Source organism: Hemiscyllium ocellatum, chromosome 9 (assembly GCF_020745735.1).
Source record: "Hemiscyllium ocellatum isolate sHemOce1 chromosome 9, sHemOce1.pat.X.cur, whole genome shotgun sequence".
Classification (NCBI taxonomy): domain Eukaryota; kingdom Metazoa; phylum Chordata; class Chondrichthyes; order Orectolobiformes; family Hemiscylliidae; genus Hemiscyllium; species Hemiscyllium ocellatum.
In genome coordinates this window covers 90,001,600-90,020,195 of record NC_083409.1, presented here as the reverse complement: position 1 = coordinate 90,020,195, position 18,596 = coordinate 90,001,600, and the positions used below count along the sequence as shown (strand labels likewise).

The following is an 18,596-nucleotide window of genomic DNA, read 5'->3' as shown; positions in this document are numbered from 1 at the left end:
ACTGAGCGTGCTGATGACTGACATTGCTGTGCATAGGAACTTCATGTTTTGAGCAATGTGACATTAACTTGTCATGGCAACCAGCTGTTGGGTGCTGTCAGCATACATTAGGGACGGTCTCTGATCGTTGACAGGTAAACAGAAAGAATGCTTGCCATAGTGACCACCTGTTGAGAAATGTTGGTGCATATTGGGGCACAGTGTACAGTAACAAGGCCCACTAACAATATCTTGCCAGTCTGCAACATTTTGTAGCAGACCACCCAGTAAATGAATGCAACAGATCATAAATGCAGTAACTTTTTGTGAGACTTTTATAATTTTTATTGTGCATGGAGTAAACAAATCTTTTTTTTCACCTCAAATTCATAACATCTTTATTCTGTAGTGCTAGCCAGTCTATTACTGACATATAATTAACTTAACATTATTTGAGTGAACTGGCCATTTATCTATCAAGAATTCAGACAACTCCTGTTTCTTATATTTTTGGTACAAAGTTGTCCTGTATCCATCACAATCAAAGGAGGAGGATGTTTATAATTCCTTGATTACTACTGAATTGTAACTAGGCTGAGTTAACAGGTGAAAACCAGATTTTCAGATTCTGATGCCAGAATCAATATGCGATTTTTTTTGTTTAAGGATAATTCTTTGGATGTTTTTTGTTTCCCTCACTGGGGTAGTGGACTTGAAAGCAAGCTTTACTAATCGTGGAATCATCACAAAAGTTTTTTTTAATTTATCAAAGAATGCAAAATTCTAATATGCCTGACTGATAAACTTAGGCTTAAACATGGACCAGGTCTCTGTATTTAAAAAAAACCTAATATTTAGTACAAGTAAATAGATTCTAACCACAGTAAACTGTCATGAACTATTGACATCTAACTTTACTACTGTACTTTAAACCCACCCTCCCTACACATGCATACACCAACCCCCCCTCCCCCACAAAAATACATTGATGTTATGGATGGAGATGAAACAAAGAACCAGGGAAACAGTTCAATGGCTCCAGTCTTCAAGATTTGATGGGGAGCTTTCTTTTGTTTCCCAAGTCCTTTAGTTCTCCGAGCTTTGTGTTTGAGTTATTTTATTACTTCACAGGAGGTACAGTGGTTCACAGATTACAAAGTCGCTGAATGACTGGTTAAAATCTTCACCCTACAGCAATTAAAACCAGAAAACAAATCTGGAAATCGAAAACAAAAGAAGAAATTGCTGGAGAAACTCAGGAAGCCTGGTAGTATCTGTGGAGACAAAGCAGGGTTAGTGCTTTGAGTAAAGTGACCCTCCTTCATAAGTGCAACTACAACTCCAATTGTGAAGATGGGTCACTGAACTCAAAATATTAATGCTGCTTTCTCTCCACAGATGCTGCCAGACCTCCTGAGTTTCTCTTGCACTTTGTTTTTGTAGATTGAAACTTTGAAAGATAAACTTGCCCAAAAGTATTTTCTTAAAATAGAAGCTCACTATGACGAACAGTCACTTAAACAATGCATCTCACAAGTTACACCAAACCTATGTAATTGTCAGTGCTGACTATTTGTATTATGCTGTCAGTACCTGCACATGGACCTTAACATTTTTGAAGTAACACAGTTGCTAGATTATGTGTGGGACTGTTCAATGGCTAACTATCCCTTAATCTGCATGGGCTCTAAGTTCTGGAATTTCTACTGAAAACCTTTCCACTTCTTTTTCTTTTCTCTTTTGGAAGACTCCTCAAAATCCTCCTAATTGACTAAGCTTTTGGTTACCTTCCTCAATGTCTCCTTTTCTTGCTCCGTGTCAAATTTTATTTGATAACTCCTATTTGGATTAGTGTACCAGCTGTCTTGCTTTAGTCATGTGACCTCTATGCTTGTAAATATTTGCCCTCCAATCTATGGCGTCATTAAATACATTGTAAGGTACAGGGTGTAAGGAGTGCCCAGGTGAAATTGTGTGCATTTTCTGAGCTGTAAGAGAGCCAGCTATTGTAACAAAGCAGCAAGGAAGAATTAAGCAGTGACATACGTTTTTGAAGTGTTGGGTGAGTCAGAATGTCTGTAAATTTTCTACTCCCTTCTGCTGTTGAAAAAGATGCAAGATAAAATTGGATTCGGGTACAAAACTCTGAAATAACTGCACAATTAAAGAAAAAATTGACGAAATAAGAGCATATAACTCTATAAGTAGGGTTCTTTATGTATAGTGATAATGTCCCTACATCAGAAGCAGGAGGTCTAGGTTCAATTCCCACTTGCTCCAGAGATATGTAATAACACTCTGAATAGTTTGTTCAATATTATCTATATCTCTATCAGTAGCTGTCCTGTAGTCGGTGCTGGAGAAAGAATACTATACACTCAGTTACAGTCTAGACCTAACTGATGAGAGACAGTGATGGGATGGGAGAATTTGTAGGTTGTGAAGATACAATTCATGTGCTGTATTAGTTTGCCTTATGAACACGTGTTCAACATCAGACCTCAGGGCGATTGACCAATATATGATAACACTGACACATCTAGTTGAATCATGAGAGTTTGGAGAACTGAAAGCTGATCTGAGCAGACATGGGATTATCTGTGGCATGAGAAATCCACCATGACAGCACATCTGCTCCGATGAGAAAGCTACCTCAAGAAAGCTATCAATGTGTGCAGAAACCTTGAGGTTGTCTGTAGTGGCGAGAGTGTATTAATGGGGTGATAGGTGAGGCTTGAATTATACTGCATCTGGCCAAACAAAAACAAATGTAGGAAAAAGGAAGAAATGTTCACAGACGCGGAGTAGAAAGGTGAAAGGTATGAGGCAGATTGTAAACATTGAAGAGGAAATTGTATAAAAGAAAAGGAAACACATCCAAATGGAGAAAAAGTGCTCAAACTGGAAGAAGCTAAATCGCTTTGTAAGTGTTTAACTTGAAAGAAACAAAGTAAGCTGATAAGGATAGCTGCTGGAGAGATGTCAACTGAATCACTCAGCACAGCACAGCAGATTAGCATTGAGAAATGGTTTGTGACTATTGGAATGATAACTGCAGAAGAACAGTGTCAAGCCAATCTGAAGTGTCACCAATAGAGACTGATGATTTGTGCAACATCATGAGCTTCGCAAACTTTTGCAAAGTGACTCAAGATGATAACCAAACATTAAGCCTTGCAGGTAAGGTTAAAACTTTGATGGATCAAAATGCATTACAAGAGAACAAATAAAGCTGAGACAACAATGTAATGAGAAAAATTAAGATACAGAGTTCTGGACAGTAGGTGTTAAGCTAAAAAGTACTCATCCCAGCTGATGCAAGGCTAAAGCTTAGACTAGTAAGCTTGCAGATACCAGTACAGATATGCAGCATTTGTTGCAAGGCACTAAACCTTTGATTGCTAAACAGATCTTAGAAAATCTGTACAGTTTAGAAGGTACACTGCAGAAATTTACCAACGCTCCTGAAACAAGACCTTTCAAACCCATGATGACCACCACCTGGAAGGATAAGAGTAGCAGACAAGCAGGAACACTACCATCTGTAAGTTCTTCTTAAAGCCACTTAACATGCTGACTTGGAAATATATTGCCATTCCTTCAAAATCCTGGAACTCCCTTCTCAATGACATTGTGCACCTATCTACAAAAATGAGCTACAACAGTATAAGGGGCAGCTCACCACCTTCTCAAGGAAAACTGGAGATGGGCAATAAATGTTTTCTCAGCCAGTGGTGCTTACATCTCATGAATAAATAAACATTGGTGACTGACAAAATCGAAGTGAAATGACAAATCAGATCTCAATTTGATTAGGATTGCCCAAACATTGCTGGAGGTGCTGAACTCAAAACATCAGCTCTTTTCTCTCCTTACAGATGCTGCCAGACCTGCTGAGATTTTCCAGCATTTTCTCTTTTGATTTCTGGAGGTAAGCTTTGGAAAACCAGTCGGAGTGCAGACATTCAATGATCTCAACAAGACTTAGCCCAAATGACAGACTGGGACCTGTGTAAAGCAATTGTCACTTCAATCATATGTGATGAATTTAAATGACAAGATGTATCTTTGCCATGGCAGACAAACACATACAACCAGAGAAGCTTCCCCTTCAATGTAGGGAGTTGACCAGGAAGATGTGATCTCACCCTTGACACAATATACACAACGACCATTAATTCTGAGGTCCACCATTCTCCAATTAAGGGACCAGCAACAGCGTAGCATCTTCATTGGGAAGGACGCTGCTTGGAAAGCAGACATGAGCAGATGCAAGATGATCAGCCAACAACAACAACATGTTCTCAGCAGACCTGCATAGTGTATTATTTTGGTGTGCATTTGCAGCAATGTCTGACAGTTGACTGGAATTTACACACATTTTTGTTAATGAATGAGAATTTTCTGTGTTAACCATGTGCACTTGGGGACTTGCAATTGCAAATAGTGCATGCTGTTTTTAATGAAAAGGAGAGATTTGGAGAAATGCATTTGTCAAGTGTACCAGCTGGCTCGCCATAGTCAATCTTTGTTGTATGTGTTTTTGCTGTGTCTGCAGCAGCTGATAAACATGTTGCAAGAAACAAGCTGCTGTTTAAATCTAGTTGTTGTTGGTGGGCATGAGGAAGGCAAGCAGTGAGATCTTGGTCTGAGAGGACGTTTGCAGTTCTCTTTTCATGTTTACACTTTGAATAGAGATTGTTGTTTGTTTGTATGACTTAGTGGTTCTTGGGTATGCAAAACCTGTATCAACATTGTATTCAAAGGTCTCTTAAGGGGTAATAAATGCACAGATGGTTGACCATTTTCCAATTCACCTGACTGAACGACGTACACAAGTCATCAACAGATATTAAATTGGAGTCATTCCGATTAGGTGTTGTTGATAGAGGGCATGTAATCATGGTGCATAATCTCGGCTATGAGTGGAAGGAATTGGTTACTATTGTAGTAGCTTACATGTGCCACAGAGCAGAGGCTCACCCAAAATCAGGAATATAGGCCTTAGGGCGGGGATCTGATTTCCACAATTAAAGCTTCTGTCTTGCCTTAAGAGTCTGCTCTTTTATTGCCTATTGATCAATTACAGGCCTCTTAGAGTCATAGAGATGTATGGCATGGAAACAGACCCTTCGGTCCAACTCGTCCATGCCGATCAGATATCCTTGTCCCACCTGCCAGCACCCAGCCCATATGCCTCCACCACTTCCTCTGGCAGCTCATTCCATACGCGTACCACCCTCTGTGTGAAAAAGTTGCCTCTTAGGTCTCTTTTATCTTTCCCCTCTCACCCTTAACCTATGCCCTGTAGTTCTGGACTCCCAACCTCTTGTTCAGCGGCGTTTGGGTAAGTGCTGGGTGGAGGAGGATGGAAAAGTGAAGAAAGCGACTGTGCCTTTTAGCTGTACAAAAAAAAATTACGAATTTAAGTATAATCTTTTGACGTCAATCTCTTGCCATACTGTATCTATGCCACAAAACTTGAGTGCAGCTGAGAGAAACCATAATTTGCCTGATAGTAACTGATGCAAGGGTCTAATAAATATTGTTCATAGAATAGTTCGTATTGCATCACTAGACTCCATGAGAGACAATTATGCTTATAATTTTCGGTAACCAGATCATTCATGAAGTGAAGTGTACGTGTTAAAAAGGCATTCTTTTGGCTTTTTTGTTCAGACTTCCATTCAGTAGAAGCCATGAATATTACTGCTCATCCATTTAATTCTTTTTAATTTACACAACTTGTATGTAATTGGAACAGGAATAGTATGATATCATAATGCAGTTTGAATTTTCAGACATAGAGCCAGTGACCCAAGTTCAAATATAGCCTGGAGTGACTCCCTGTGTAGAGTTTGCATGTTAGAATCATATAATCCCTATACTGTGGAAACAGGCCCTTCAGCCCGACAAGTACACACTGACACTCCGAAGAGTAACCCACCCAGAATCATTTCCCCAACCTATCTTTACCCCTGACTAATGCACCTAACCTACACACACCTGAATACTATGGGAAATTTAGCTTGGCCAATTCACTTAACCTGCACATCTTTGTACTGTGGGAGGAAACCCACACTGACGCAGGGAGAATGTGCAAACTCCACACAGTCGCCCGAGGTTGGAATTGAACCCAGGTCCCTGGTGCTGTGAGGCAGCAATGCCAACCACTGTGCCTCCCCTATTCTCGCTGTACCTGTATGGGTTCCTCCCTCAGTCCAATGATGTGCAAGTTCTCTGAATTGGCCATACTAAATTGTCCTGTCATGTCCAGGGATATGTCGGTTAGGTGGATTAGCCATTGTAAATGCAGGGTAGGGTTGGGGGGTGGGTCTGGGTGGGATGCTCTTCAGAGTGTCATTGCAGACACAATGGGCCAAATGGCCTGTATCCGCACTGAAGGGATTCTGTGATTATAGGCTGCGTTCTAACATTTGTTTTGCGTTAATGTTCAGGTGCTGGCTTTTCTGTGAGAGCCATTTTCTTTTGAAGATGACCAATCAAGCCTTTCTTACTTTCACTATGAAAGGTTACCGAAGATCCATAACATTTGTCACAGATTATAATCTGCGAAGAATCAAGTTTCAATTACTATGTATGAAAGTTTGAAAAATGCCTCAGCTAGTCTACCTGTAAAAGACAAAATGAATAATAGTACTGATTTTATAGATGGTTTATCTTTTTTTTAACATTTGTGTATCTCGTCAGATTCACAGTGCTCATTCACGCTGTCAACTGGAAGACATGCTATGTTACCAATCTGTAATCAATTGGTCTGTAATCTTTGGTTTCGTTCCTGTTTTCCTTTTCAATGAAATGGAAGAGGTTTGCTGTCTTGAAGTGATCCATCCAGGGCATTAGCTAAATATCTCTCCCAGAAATCAGATCCTGGCACATGAGTCATAATATTAATTCTAATGAAGTTTGTGACCAAATTAAAATAGTTTTTGCTCATCTGTTATTGGCTTTATAATTCTAGCTGAGCAAAAATTGCATACGCACTTTGTAAAAGGTGAACTGGATTAATAATTTCCAATGAAACAGTGTACAACTGGAGTCATTTTTCTCCCTCATTCCTGATCTCCTCTCTCTCACACACAGGAACCAAATCCTTTCCTTCAGTCCACATTGGAAGCTGATGCACTGATCAAGAGCCCAACCCCGCCACCAAGTAAAGAACAGGGGCGGCTGAGTTCTACAAACCGGAGTCTTCCAGTCCTCCACTTTCCACCAGAGATTGTTCCATTTGATGAGGCCCTGCGTGATGTCACTGTGCCTAAAGTGATGCGACAGTTGCACGATGTGGGGCTGAATGACCCAGTCTCACGTCATGGCACACAGTTCCTAGAAATCAAAAACTTGGAGCGGAAAGGTGAGAGAGATATAATATTTTGTGCAGTATTATTCTTTAAATAACCTGAATGTTCCATACGATGTATGCTTACAACTGGTCCACAATCAGTTAAACGTCTTGCATAAACTGCACTGCTGTCTTTCAATATGAGAACTAGTGAGACTGATCTGAAAATTTGCAGCCAAGATGTGCTTTCTCTTCTAAATAAAAATGTGTTAATCTGCTTAAATTTTCAAAAAATGAATCATCATTGAACTCCAGAAGGTAATGGAGTTCACTGAAGCAATATTTTTTACAGGTTTTGTATCATTCGGGTGCATGACTGCCACTCCTGTTTGTTTCTATGGTGTATATTGTGTGTGTTTAAATAGACAACATTTCGTTCTGAATGCTTGTCACTTCATTCACAATCATCTCATTGTCTGTCAGCATACAAGAAAAGAAATTGCTGAAATATTGTTTAAAGTAGCTGTTACCCGAGTCTTTGACTCTTTTGTCAGGTTTTTTTTTGTAATTTTTTTCTTCAAGTCTCAAACTGTGCATTGTGTGTGGCACCATGTTGAGGTCCTGAAATATACTTGCCATTTGCTCAGATCTACCAGTAGCCCTTGTTACATTGAATTCACACTAGGTGTTTTAATTAGATGTTGCACTTTCATATTTGGCTACATATTTAGCTCTGTAGAGGTTTTTACACAAAGCAATGTTCGCAAGCAGATATTTTAGTTGTAACTAGGGCTTCTCATAAGATGCAGTCCACACATAGAATATATATAATTTTATTCTGACTATCCTATCCTCACTTGGTTAGTTTTATAAACTTATTTTAATGAAATTGTCAGTGCCCACCAAGGTGCACAATATGTTATTACTTTATGAAGTACTGCTGAGCTGAGTAGTGCATGAGTGAGCTTTATGGATAGGTGTGCTGGTGCTACACTATTCAGCTCAGCTGAGAAACGTAAGTGAGTTCTCCACTGGGTGCTGCACATAGTGCAGGATTCTTGAATTAAACCAAAAATCTGTTCCGATTATTTTTCAGAGATGGAGAAACAGATGAAAATTGAGAACCTATTTGTGACATGGCAGCAACGTTCTGCACAGTCCAACATGCCTATTACAGTAAGTAATATCCTGACTTACTTAGGGAAATGTCTTGTATTGAACTGTTTATTGCACTTCAAAATAAATCATTGCCATTCAAAGTAAATTTAAAACTTAATTTGATAAGATTCAATGCAGAAGTTTTAATTGAGTATATATTCAGAAGTATTGTGACTTGTAATTTTACAGGTCCACTTGCGTGTGATAGAATAGTTGAACAGGTACATCTACATTATTCATAGCCAGAAAAGGTCAACAGGTCTGACAGCATTTGTGGAGAGAAATCAGAGGTTAACATTTTGGGTCCAGTTGCCTTTCCTCAGACCCTTCTGAGGAAGGGTCACTAGATCTGAAATGTTAACACTGATTTCTCTCCACAGATGCTGCCAAACCCTCTGAGCTTTTGTAGTAATTTCAGTTTTTGTTTCTGATTTACAGCATCTGCAGTTCTTTTGGTTTTTATATTATTCATAGTATGGTGTTTCCCTGTACAAATATTGGGCCATAAGCAAGTAACTTTGAACTAGGAAATAGGTTAACCTTTCAGTGTTTTTCTGATTCAGCTTGGTGACTTGGATACCCTGAAACAGTCTTCGCGTCTTGTTCATTACTGTGCCACCCCACTGCTGTTTGATCCCGTTTTTAGGCAACAAATCCAAGCAGAGCAGCAGATTGGATCTGAGGGAAAGGTAAGTTCATGAAGTAAATTATTTAAACAGCAGCAGCCATTTTTGCCAATTGGAATCTGAGCTGGTAACCATTTCAAATTTGGCCTGAAATGAATGGAAAGTGGGCAAGAGTAGTCTACACCAGTAAAAGTGGAAAGGAAGTTGAAAAAGAAATTTGAGATGGAGAGGTAAACAAATTTATGAACAATGTGGAATAAGGTCAAATCTGAAGGATTGGGCGGGAAGTCCTAAGAATAAATTAGGAACGTTGTAAAGCAGAAATGACTGTTGGGGTGCTGGAACAACTATGTGCTCATACCATCTTTAAAAATTGACCTTGTCATGGTAAAAGCATTAATTGTGCACAAGAGGTCAGTCATGTCATTTCTCAGAACAAGTCACCATCTGTTGGAAATCAGGAGTTTGTTGAAGCAAAATATGAGCCTTGAGCTCTGCAGAGTGGGAGTGAGCATCTGCCAGTGCATAGGTTCCAACTGAAAATAATCAGATACAGGCATTCTTCAGCCCAGAGAATCCTTTTATTTTAACCCATCCTATATCATAAATTCTTATTGAGGACTGTAGGAGCAATCTGAACCTTGATTCAAATTGAACGTAACTTGCTGTGAGTTTAGAAATGCCTGTAATTTTGAATGTTATTTTCATTATTTGCTTTTTGTCCCATCTTTACAAACAAAGCTAATGCCCCTTTGAGAAATTTATTGAAATAAATATTTTGTAATTTGTAGATGACCATTATTTTCATTGTTAAGTAATACTCCTCTTTAAACTCCTCATAACTTTGGATCTTGTTTTGTATGTGTCCAAATGAAGGAGACAAAGACTTCCCCAAATACTTATTTAAATGTCATTCTCAATAAGGCCACAAGCATATTTGGTATGGCAATGGAACATGCAATGTATTGAATAAATTAAGAAATGAACCAAAATGGAACTTGCTGGAGAAACTCAACTGTGTCTTCTCTCTACAGATGCTGCCAGACCTCCTCTTTTTCTTCAGCAATTTCTGTTTGTTTGTTTTAGATCTCCAGCATCCACAGTTCTTTGTTTTATTTTTGAGTAAATTAAGATTTATTTTTCTAAGTTTCCACTTGCTGCTGGGATAAAGTGATAGGAATTAACTCTGCAGGTGGCTTTGCAATAAACTTGCTTTAGATGTGTCCAATGTTGAATCTGGAGTACCTGGAATGTAAAATGTTCTCTCCTTGATAAACTTGGCTCACCACCTTTAACTTATGTTGCTTTAACCCATGCTTGTAGATTTGGCAAGCATTATTCTTTGTTGGTGTCCAAAAGTGATGGATGCATTAAGCTGTAGGTTAACATCTGTCCTTGAAAGACTTTAGAGTATATTGTATAATATGTTATATATATTATATCTTATATATTAATATGTTATGTAATATTACATATTATATATGTAAAGCATGGCTTTTAGAAACACATAATGTAAGCAAGCAGAGCTCGTGAAGCGGAAATCCTACCTGAAAATGTTGTTAGAGTTCTTTGAGGAATAAATGAGATGGTTCAATAAAGGAGAATTAGTGATTGTAATGTATTTGGAATTATAAAAGGTGTTTGATAATGTACCACTTATAAGGCTAGTGAGAAACATAAGACCTCTTGTTGTTGGTGACAGTATACTAGCATGGACAGAAGATTGGCTAACTAATAGAAGACAGTTGGAATAAAGGAGGCATTTTCAGAAAGGCAACTTGTAACTAGTGGAGTGCATGGGATTAATGTTAGGGCCACAGTTATTTGCATTATAACTTGAATGATGGAAGTGCATGCACTATTGCCAAGTTAGCGGATACGCTAAGAGAAGGTGAGAAGGCAAGTAGTGAGGATGACACATAGAGTTTACAGGCAGATATAGAGATCTTAAGCAAGTGGTAAAAACTTGGCAGATGGAATGTGATTTGGGAATGCTTGAGGTAATGTACTTTGATGAGAAGAATAAGAGAGCTAAATAATATTTAGAGCGAAATAAACTGCAGAGAACTGCAGCACAGGCTGATTTGCTGTTCTGGTACATGAATGACTAGCATCCATGTTCAGTAAGGCAAATATAATGTTGCCCTTTATTTCAAAGAGAATGTTGTTTAAAAATAAGGGCCTCATGCTAAAACCATACAAGGCACTAATAAGGCTACGCCTCGAATATTGTGGACTGTTTTGGTTCCCTTATCTAAAGGAAGATGTTCTGAGATTGGAGGTAATCCACAGGCAATCATGAGGTTGATTCTGGGTATGGCGGGGTATTTTCTTGGGCAGAAAGGTTTGAGTAGATTGTGCTGTAATCATTGAAGTTTAGAAGAGTGAGCGATAGGGGTATCTCAGAGGGCTTGATAGGGTAAATATAGAGAGCTTATTTGCCCTTGTGGGAGAGTCTAAGGCCAGAGGATATAATCTTAGAGTGTGTAAGATGGATGAACAAATGAGAAACAGGAATAGGCAGAAGTGGGTACTGCAGATGCTGGAGATTAGAGTCAAGATTAGAGTGGTATTGGAAAAACACAGCAGGTCAGGTGGCATCGAGGAGTAGGAACATGGACTTGTCGGGCAAAAAACCTTTATCAGGAAAGATCCCTTATCCTGATGTAGAGCTTTTGCCTGAAACATCAATTTTCCTGCTCCGAGGAACAGGAGTAAGCCGCTCAGCCCTTCGAACTTGCTCTACTGTTCAATAAGATCACGGCAGATCTGGTTTTAACCTCATGTTTACAATGCTGCATTTCACTGATAATCCTTCATCCCTTCTCTCTCTGCCTTAGTATTTAAAGACTCTCTGCATCCATTGTGTTTTGAGGAAAGGATGCCATAGACACACTGTCTTTTGAGAGAAAAAAGTGTTTTCTCATTTTTGTTTTAAATAGGACCTTGCTTATTTTAAACTATGACCCCTATTTTAGATCCTCCCACAAGAGGAAGCATCCTTTCAACATCCAATTGGTCAAGTCCCCCTGCATCTTATATGTTTTAATTAATTCACTTCTGACTCCTCTAAACTCCAGAAACACAAGCCTAGCTTATCTAACCTTTCCTCACAAGGCAATCCACTCATTCCAAGTATCAGTCTCATAAAGCCTCCTCTGTACTGTCCCAATTAGACCATAAGACCTAGGAGTGGAAGTAAGGCCATTCGGCCCATCGAGTCCACTCTGCCATTCAATCATGGCTGATGGGCATTCCAACTCCACTTACCAGCACTCTCCCCTTAGCCCTTAATTCCTCGTGACATCCCAAGAATCTATCAATCTCTGCCTTGAAGACATTTAGTGTCCCGGCCTCCACTGCACTCTGCGGCAACGAATTCCACAGGCCCACCACTCTCTGGCTGAAGAAATGTCTCTGCATTTCTGTTCTGAATTGACCCCCTCTAATTCTAAGGCTGTGTCCACGGGTCCTAGTCTCCTCGCCTAACAGAAACAATTTCCTAGCGTCTACCCTTTCCAAGCCATGTATTATCTTGTAAGTTTCTATTAGATCTCCCCTTAATCTTCTAAACTCCAATGAATACAATCCCAGGATCCTCAACCATTCCTCGTATGTTAGACCAACCATTCTAGGGATCATCTGTGTGAATCTCCGCTGGACACGTTCCAGTGCCAGTATGTTCTTCCTGAGATGTGGGGACCAAAACTGGACACAGTACTCCAAATGGGGCCTAACCAGAGTTTTATAAAGTCTCAGTAGCACAACAGTGCTTTTATATCCCAACCCTCTTGAGACAAATGACAACATTTCATTCACTTTCTTAATCACGGACTCAACCTGCATGTTTACCTTTAGAGAATCCTCGACTAGCACTCCCAGATCCCTTTGTACGTTGGCTTAATGAATTTTCTCACCGTTTCGAAAGTAGTCTACGCTTTTATTCTTTTTTTCAAAGTGCAAGACCTCGCATTTGCTCACGTTGAATTCCATCAGCCAATTAATTAGCATTCTTCCATTAGTACAAAGATCATAACTGTTCACAGTACGTTAATGTGATCTCATCATTGTCCTGAAGCATAATTGTTCAACTTTTGCATTAAAATCGCCTCACGATAAACCATGACATTCTATTACATTTTCTGATCACTTGCTGTACCTATATACTAACCTTCTGCAATTCATGCATCAGGGCACCATGCCAGATCTCTCTCCAGCTCAGAGCTCTACAATCTATACAACCATTTAGATAATATAACATGTAATTTAGAAATGGGTCACCTACTTAAGATGTGGAGGAGCCGGTGTTGGACTGGGATGGATAATTTTTTTTCAAAAATCACACAACACGTTAAAGTCCAAGACTATAACCTGGTGTTGTGAGATTTATTAAACGTTATTCACCTACTTAACAGAGATGAGGATTTGTTTTGCGGGTCGTAAATCTTTGGAATTCTTTACCATCAAAGACTGTAGAGGCTGTGTTGTTTAGGATATTCAAGACTGAGATATGGCAGGAAATGGAATTGAGGATTACCAGATCAGCCATAATCTCATTGAATGGTGGAACAGACTCAATGGACCAAATAGCCTACTCTATTCCAGATCTTGTGGTCTTAATTGTGGTTGTCTTTTTAGCTGCATTTTTTTTTGTTTTGTAATAGTATCCTAATTTGTTATTGACTTGATGTGAAAGGTTCAAAAAATGTTTGCTGCTGCATCTTTTGTTGCAAATTGGCTTCAAAATTTGTCATTTTGTCTTATGCAATTTTGCTGTGAATTAATTTGTTTGTAAAGATTCATTCTTCTCAGGTTTTCTATTTTGACCTCTGTTCTTTCCATGTGACTTAATCTTTACTGTTGAATTCCTTGCAACTTGTCTGAAATTGCATTTTTGTCTTTCCTGGCACCTTTTCATTGTGCATTCTAATATAAAAATCAGGCAGTCTGTCTGTCCATCGACTACAGAAAAAGTAAAATGCAATACAGATTGAGATTTCATAAATTGCATGGGAAGTGACAGAAACAATAGTTGGTACTGTAAGGCAGTATTTTTTCTGAGAAATTCTGTCTACTGTTTTCCTTCCAATGCCTGTTCAATTTAGTTGTCAGTTTGAACTAATTTTAACTTAATTCCAAACCAAACAATGTGTCTAGTGTTTTATCAGTAATACATCATAAGCACAGAAAAATCTGACAAGTATTTATGTTCTGACAGAAACTCTGTATAAATACTCTACACATATAATACTGCTGAAGAATTACACCACAGGAAGGGTGTGATAGCACTAGAGGGGGTATAGGGGAGGGTCACCAGGATGTTGCCTACAATGGAGTAATTGAGCTATAAGGAGAGACTAGATAGCTTGCATTGATTTCTCTAGAGCAGAGAAGACTGAGGGGGAACATGATTGAGATATATGAGGTTATGACAGATATAGACAGGGTGAATAGAGAACCTTTGTTGAGGGGCCAATCACAAGAGGGCATAGTTCTAGGGTAGGAGGGCATGAGATTCAAATGGGAATTCGGGAAATAAATGTTTTCACTCAGCAGGTGGAGGGATTCTGAAATGCACTGCTTGGGAAGGTAGTGGAGACAGGAAACCTTTAAAAAAATATTTGGATTCGGGACAAGTACAGGAAATTGGGATTAGCACGCCTTTAGTGGTAGTTATGTCGGTGCAGACTTGTTGGGTGGAAAAGCCCTTTTCATGCAGAATGACTGTATGAATCATTTTAAAAATCCTCCCCCTCCCCCAGACTCTCCATTAGCAAATATCAGTGAAATTGAGACCATCTGCTCTGCTACTTTCCCTCTAATCTTTTTGCCTAGATTTTCCTTTGCTGGTCCCATCTCGGGATGTGAAGGGGATTTAAGCAATGCTGGATATTTGGAAGGGGTGCAGATTGATGAGCAGTTCATTTTGGGTTGTGGGGGTTGGGGTGTTGAGCATGTGTGGTTACTGGAACAGTGGTGGGCGGGATGGAGGTGGTGGGAGAAAGGATAGATGCCTGACAATTAGAAATAGATGCGACAGGTTTTAAAAAAAAAGTTGCTGAATTGAAACTACAGTTCAAGAGACCTTCCTTCATTTGTCACATTACAGAGGGAGTTGTATTACTTCAACTATGACACACCACTAGGACAAACTACTTAGATCACCAATGGCTCCAAGCGACAGCCTATGAAAATGATAAGAACATAATCTAAAATAGTCAGTGGCATAAGCCTTAGCTTTGCCACTGAGGGGAAGATTTGGGGCAATATTTCTGAGTCCCCTGTAGCCTCAAATTTATTACCTCTCCCATTTCTGTAACACTCTCCTGCAGCATCTGCTATATGAGCCTTCTGCTGCCCACCTGTGACTTCTAGTATATCCTTGGCAGTCATCTTCCCATAATTGAAAGCTATGTCTTCAGCCGATTAGGCCCTATGGATTTTTATTACCCAATATAAACCCTACAATCTACTTGCCCAGATGAGTGCAAGACAAAAAGCTTCGACAAAATGTATCCTTTTTCAACACTGCTCCAATTCAGTCGTAGCGAGTGACTCATCTGTGTGATTTTTAAAAAATTAGTTCAGCTTCTGTATGAATTTTAGTCTAATTACTTGTCCTTTCACTGAAGCCTTTGTGCTAAAATTCCATCGTCCAGTTTATTTGTAGCATTCTCAAAAATAATCAATGAAGTTTAATGAGTACAACCATCTCTCCAAATTGTTCCTTCATTAAATTATTGCCACCTTTGATTTTGATTACTTAATCTACCATTGGTAGGACCTGCAACTTATGGGTCAGGTTCTCATTCAGTAATGCACAGAATGATCATACAGTAGTTGTATAGTAAGTATCATTCTTCTGGCTCAACTGCATTTACCTTCGCACTGAATACTACTTAGATTTTTAAAAAATTATCTGTGCTCAAAAGTTCAATGCAAATCAGTGTTTTCGTCTAGATGAATCCACAGAAATAGGCTCATATTGCCATCAAATGAATTGTCTGCATTTGGTTTGGATTTGTGAGGTCAAACATTCTAAATGTAAAGGTTTCAAATCAGGATTAGCATTTTTTTTTTGTATGTTTAGATCGAAGTATTGTGCCATTAGAAAGTGGGTAAAGTTCAAACTGGGGCAGTGGATTATATAGGAAGTTGTAACTTAGTTGATTTGTGCTTTAAATTAAATAATGTTAGGAGGAATGAACTATCATTTATAAAGCTACGTTTGTAAAAATTCTATTGGTTTATAAAGGCAGGTTGGGATTGCTTGTTTTCTTTTGGGAAAGTTCAGTGTATGTAGTTAAAGAAAGTAAGTCAACAGCTTCAATTTATATAAACCTTTGCACATCTATAGAGATTTCCAAAACGCTTTAGAAACAATTAAAATATTTGAAATGTAGGCCGGTGATAATGAAGTAGTGTGGATGTAGAGAGAATTTGTGGCAGGTTGCCTTACCAAATAAGTAACTCGAAAAAATTAAAATTATTTAAACAGTCACGTATGGGATATTGAAACCAATTTGGCTCCAAAGAAAGCAAAATTGTTTAGAGAGTGCAAAGCACTAATTAGAGATAAATATATTATTCTTGGTTAGTATTATGAACCCAGCTGATGATATTACCAGACAAGTCCGATCTGAGATTGAAACCTGGCTTGTTACATTGTGTTTTGTTTCAATCTTGGTATTAGCAAAGTTCTGTAAACAAAACTTAAGGATGCAATTCTGCAGATTTTGTTTTAGCAATAAAAATGAAAGTTTATGAACAAATGAAATGAAGGTGAAGTAGAATAAATCAAACTCTCTACTTATGACACAGATTCAAAGATTTTTAAACATGCGGTGAAAGTACAATCTGTTGGTCAAAAAGCACTCCTTGCAAATTGAAAAGAAGAATGACAGTTTTTGTGCAGTACTCAAAACGCACCTACTATAGTATCCAAAAATGGCTTTCATTTAGTACTTTCACCAGACTCCCATCTGTAATATACTTTGATAGGTTTAAGTCACCTGTGACTTTAATTTACAGACTGGAACTGCAGGTAAGTACCTTCTGGAGCGTTAATATACTCAACTTCAAGTAAGCTCTTTATGGTTTTATCCAAAAACTTCTATATGAGACTAACACTAATTATTTACTCCAAAGTAATATAGTTTTACTATATCCTTCACTAAACTCCTGTCAGGAACATGAGTTTACATTGTCAACTTCTTCCAAGGATTTCACAGGGCTATTCAAAATGCAAAGCAGCATTAAAAGAAAAGTCTCTCTAGGCAGTGGGTGTTTTCCTTAAGCTTAAAAGACTAGTTACAGAAATATTCAACAATATTTATTTATTAACCCATTATTTACCTTCCTGAAGCACAAAACAGTCGTGAGATCAACAAAAATCCATTGGAGCTGCACAAAGCCCAATAATTCTAAAGCTATTCCTCAAACACTGTTTGAAAAGACATCACCGTGACTATAGAAATATTTATATATTAATAAGCGACTTCAGACACACAAAATTCACATATTACTAACTCAGAAAGCAAAACCCTAAACTTGGTAAACCTAAATTTAGATGACATTAGATTAGATTCCCTACAGTGTGGAAACAGGCCCTTCGGCCCCAACAAGTCCACACCAACCCTCCGAAGAGTGACCCACCCAGACCCATTTTCCTCTGACTAATGCACCTAACACTATGGGCAATTTAGCATGGCCAATTCACCTGAACTGCGCATCTTTGGACTGTGGGAGGAAACCAGAGCACTCAGAGGAAACCCACGCAGACATGGGGACAATGTGCAAACTCCACTCAGGCAGTCACCCGAGGCTGGAATCTAGTCTGAGACCCTGGTGTTGTGAGGCAGCAGTGCTAACCACTGAGCCACCATGCACCTAAATATACATAAATTACACAGTTTAGAACACAGTAAGTGTTTATTTCCATTTTAGTGCAGTAATGAACTGCAATAATCCTTTCGTCATAACATTTTCTGATTTCCTCTTACTATTTTTTTCCCTAGAAGCGTCATCGTTCTAATGACTCAACTGCATCCGGAAGAGACCGGAGTCATAGCTGTGATTCTGTGGAAACAATGCCTTTTAAACTAAAGGAGGAACAGTGGCTGGGAGAAATCTCCAACGCATTCATGCAGCAGTACATCCAGTACTTACAGAGCATGGGCTTTATCCTCGTGCAGGTTCGCCCACCTTCTCCCATGAGGAGGTAAGAACAACAACAGTTTAAGGCAAGGTTGCAGAATAGCCGCCTGTGCTTTCTCTATGCAAGTCCTCCAGTTGCAATAGTGGAATTACTACTCAGTCATATTACTCAGTAACAGTCCTATAATTTAAACTTTTATATTTTAATTTTCTCATGCTGCTAATACATTCTTTAGATTGAAGGAAGCGTTCATAATTCCTTACTGTATAGTACACTGATACTGAGAAGTAACGTAATGAATAGTGTTTCTTCACAATATATGGATTTTAGTGTGCATTCTCACGCTGTATTGCAACAAAATAACTCCAGTAAT

At 38.8% G+C, this 18,596-nt stretch overlaps 1 protein-coding gene across 1 annotated transcript in view; it reads left to right on the top strand.

Annotated features, from left to right (window-relative positions):
* The window catches only part of szt2 (SZT2 subunit of KICSTOR complex), a 246,689-nt gene that overhangs the window by 183,945 nt on the left and 44,148 nt on the right, over positions 1-18,596 (top strand). Inside the window, exons 61-64 of the mRNA XM_060830553.1 lie at positions 7,084-7,354; positions 8,379-8,458; positions 9,004-9,129; positions 18,084-18,286. Of these exons, the coding sequence (XP_060686536.1) occupies positions 7,084-7,354; positions 8,379-8,458; positions 9,004-9,129; positions 18,084-18,286 (680 nt within the window). The remainder of the gene's footprint in view (positions 1-7,083; positions 7,355-8,378; positions 8,459-9,003; positions 9,130-18,083; positions 18,287-18,596) is intronic.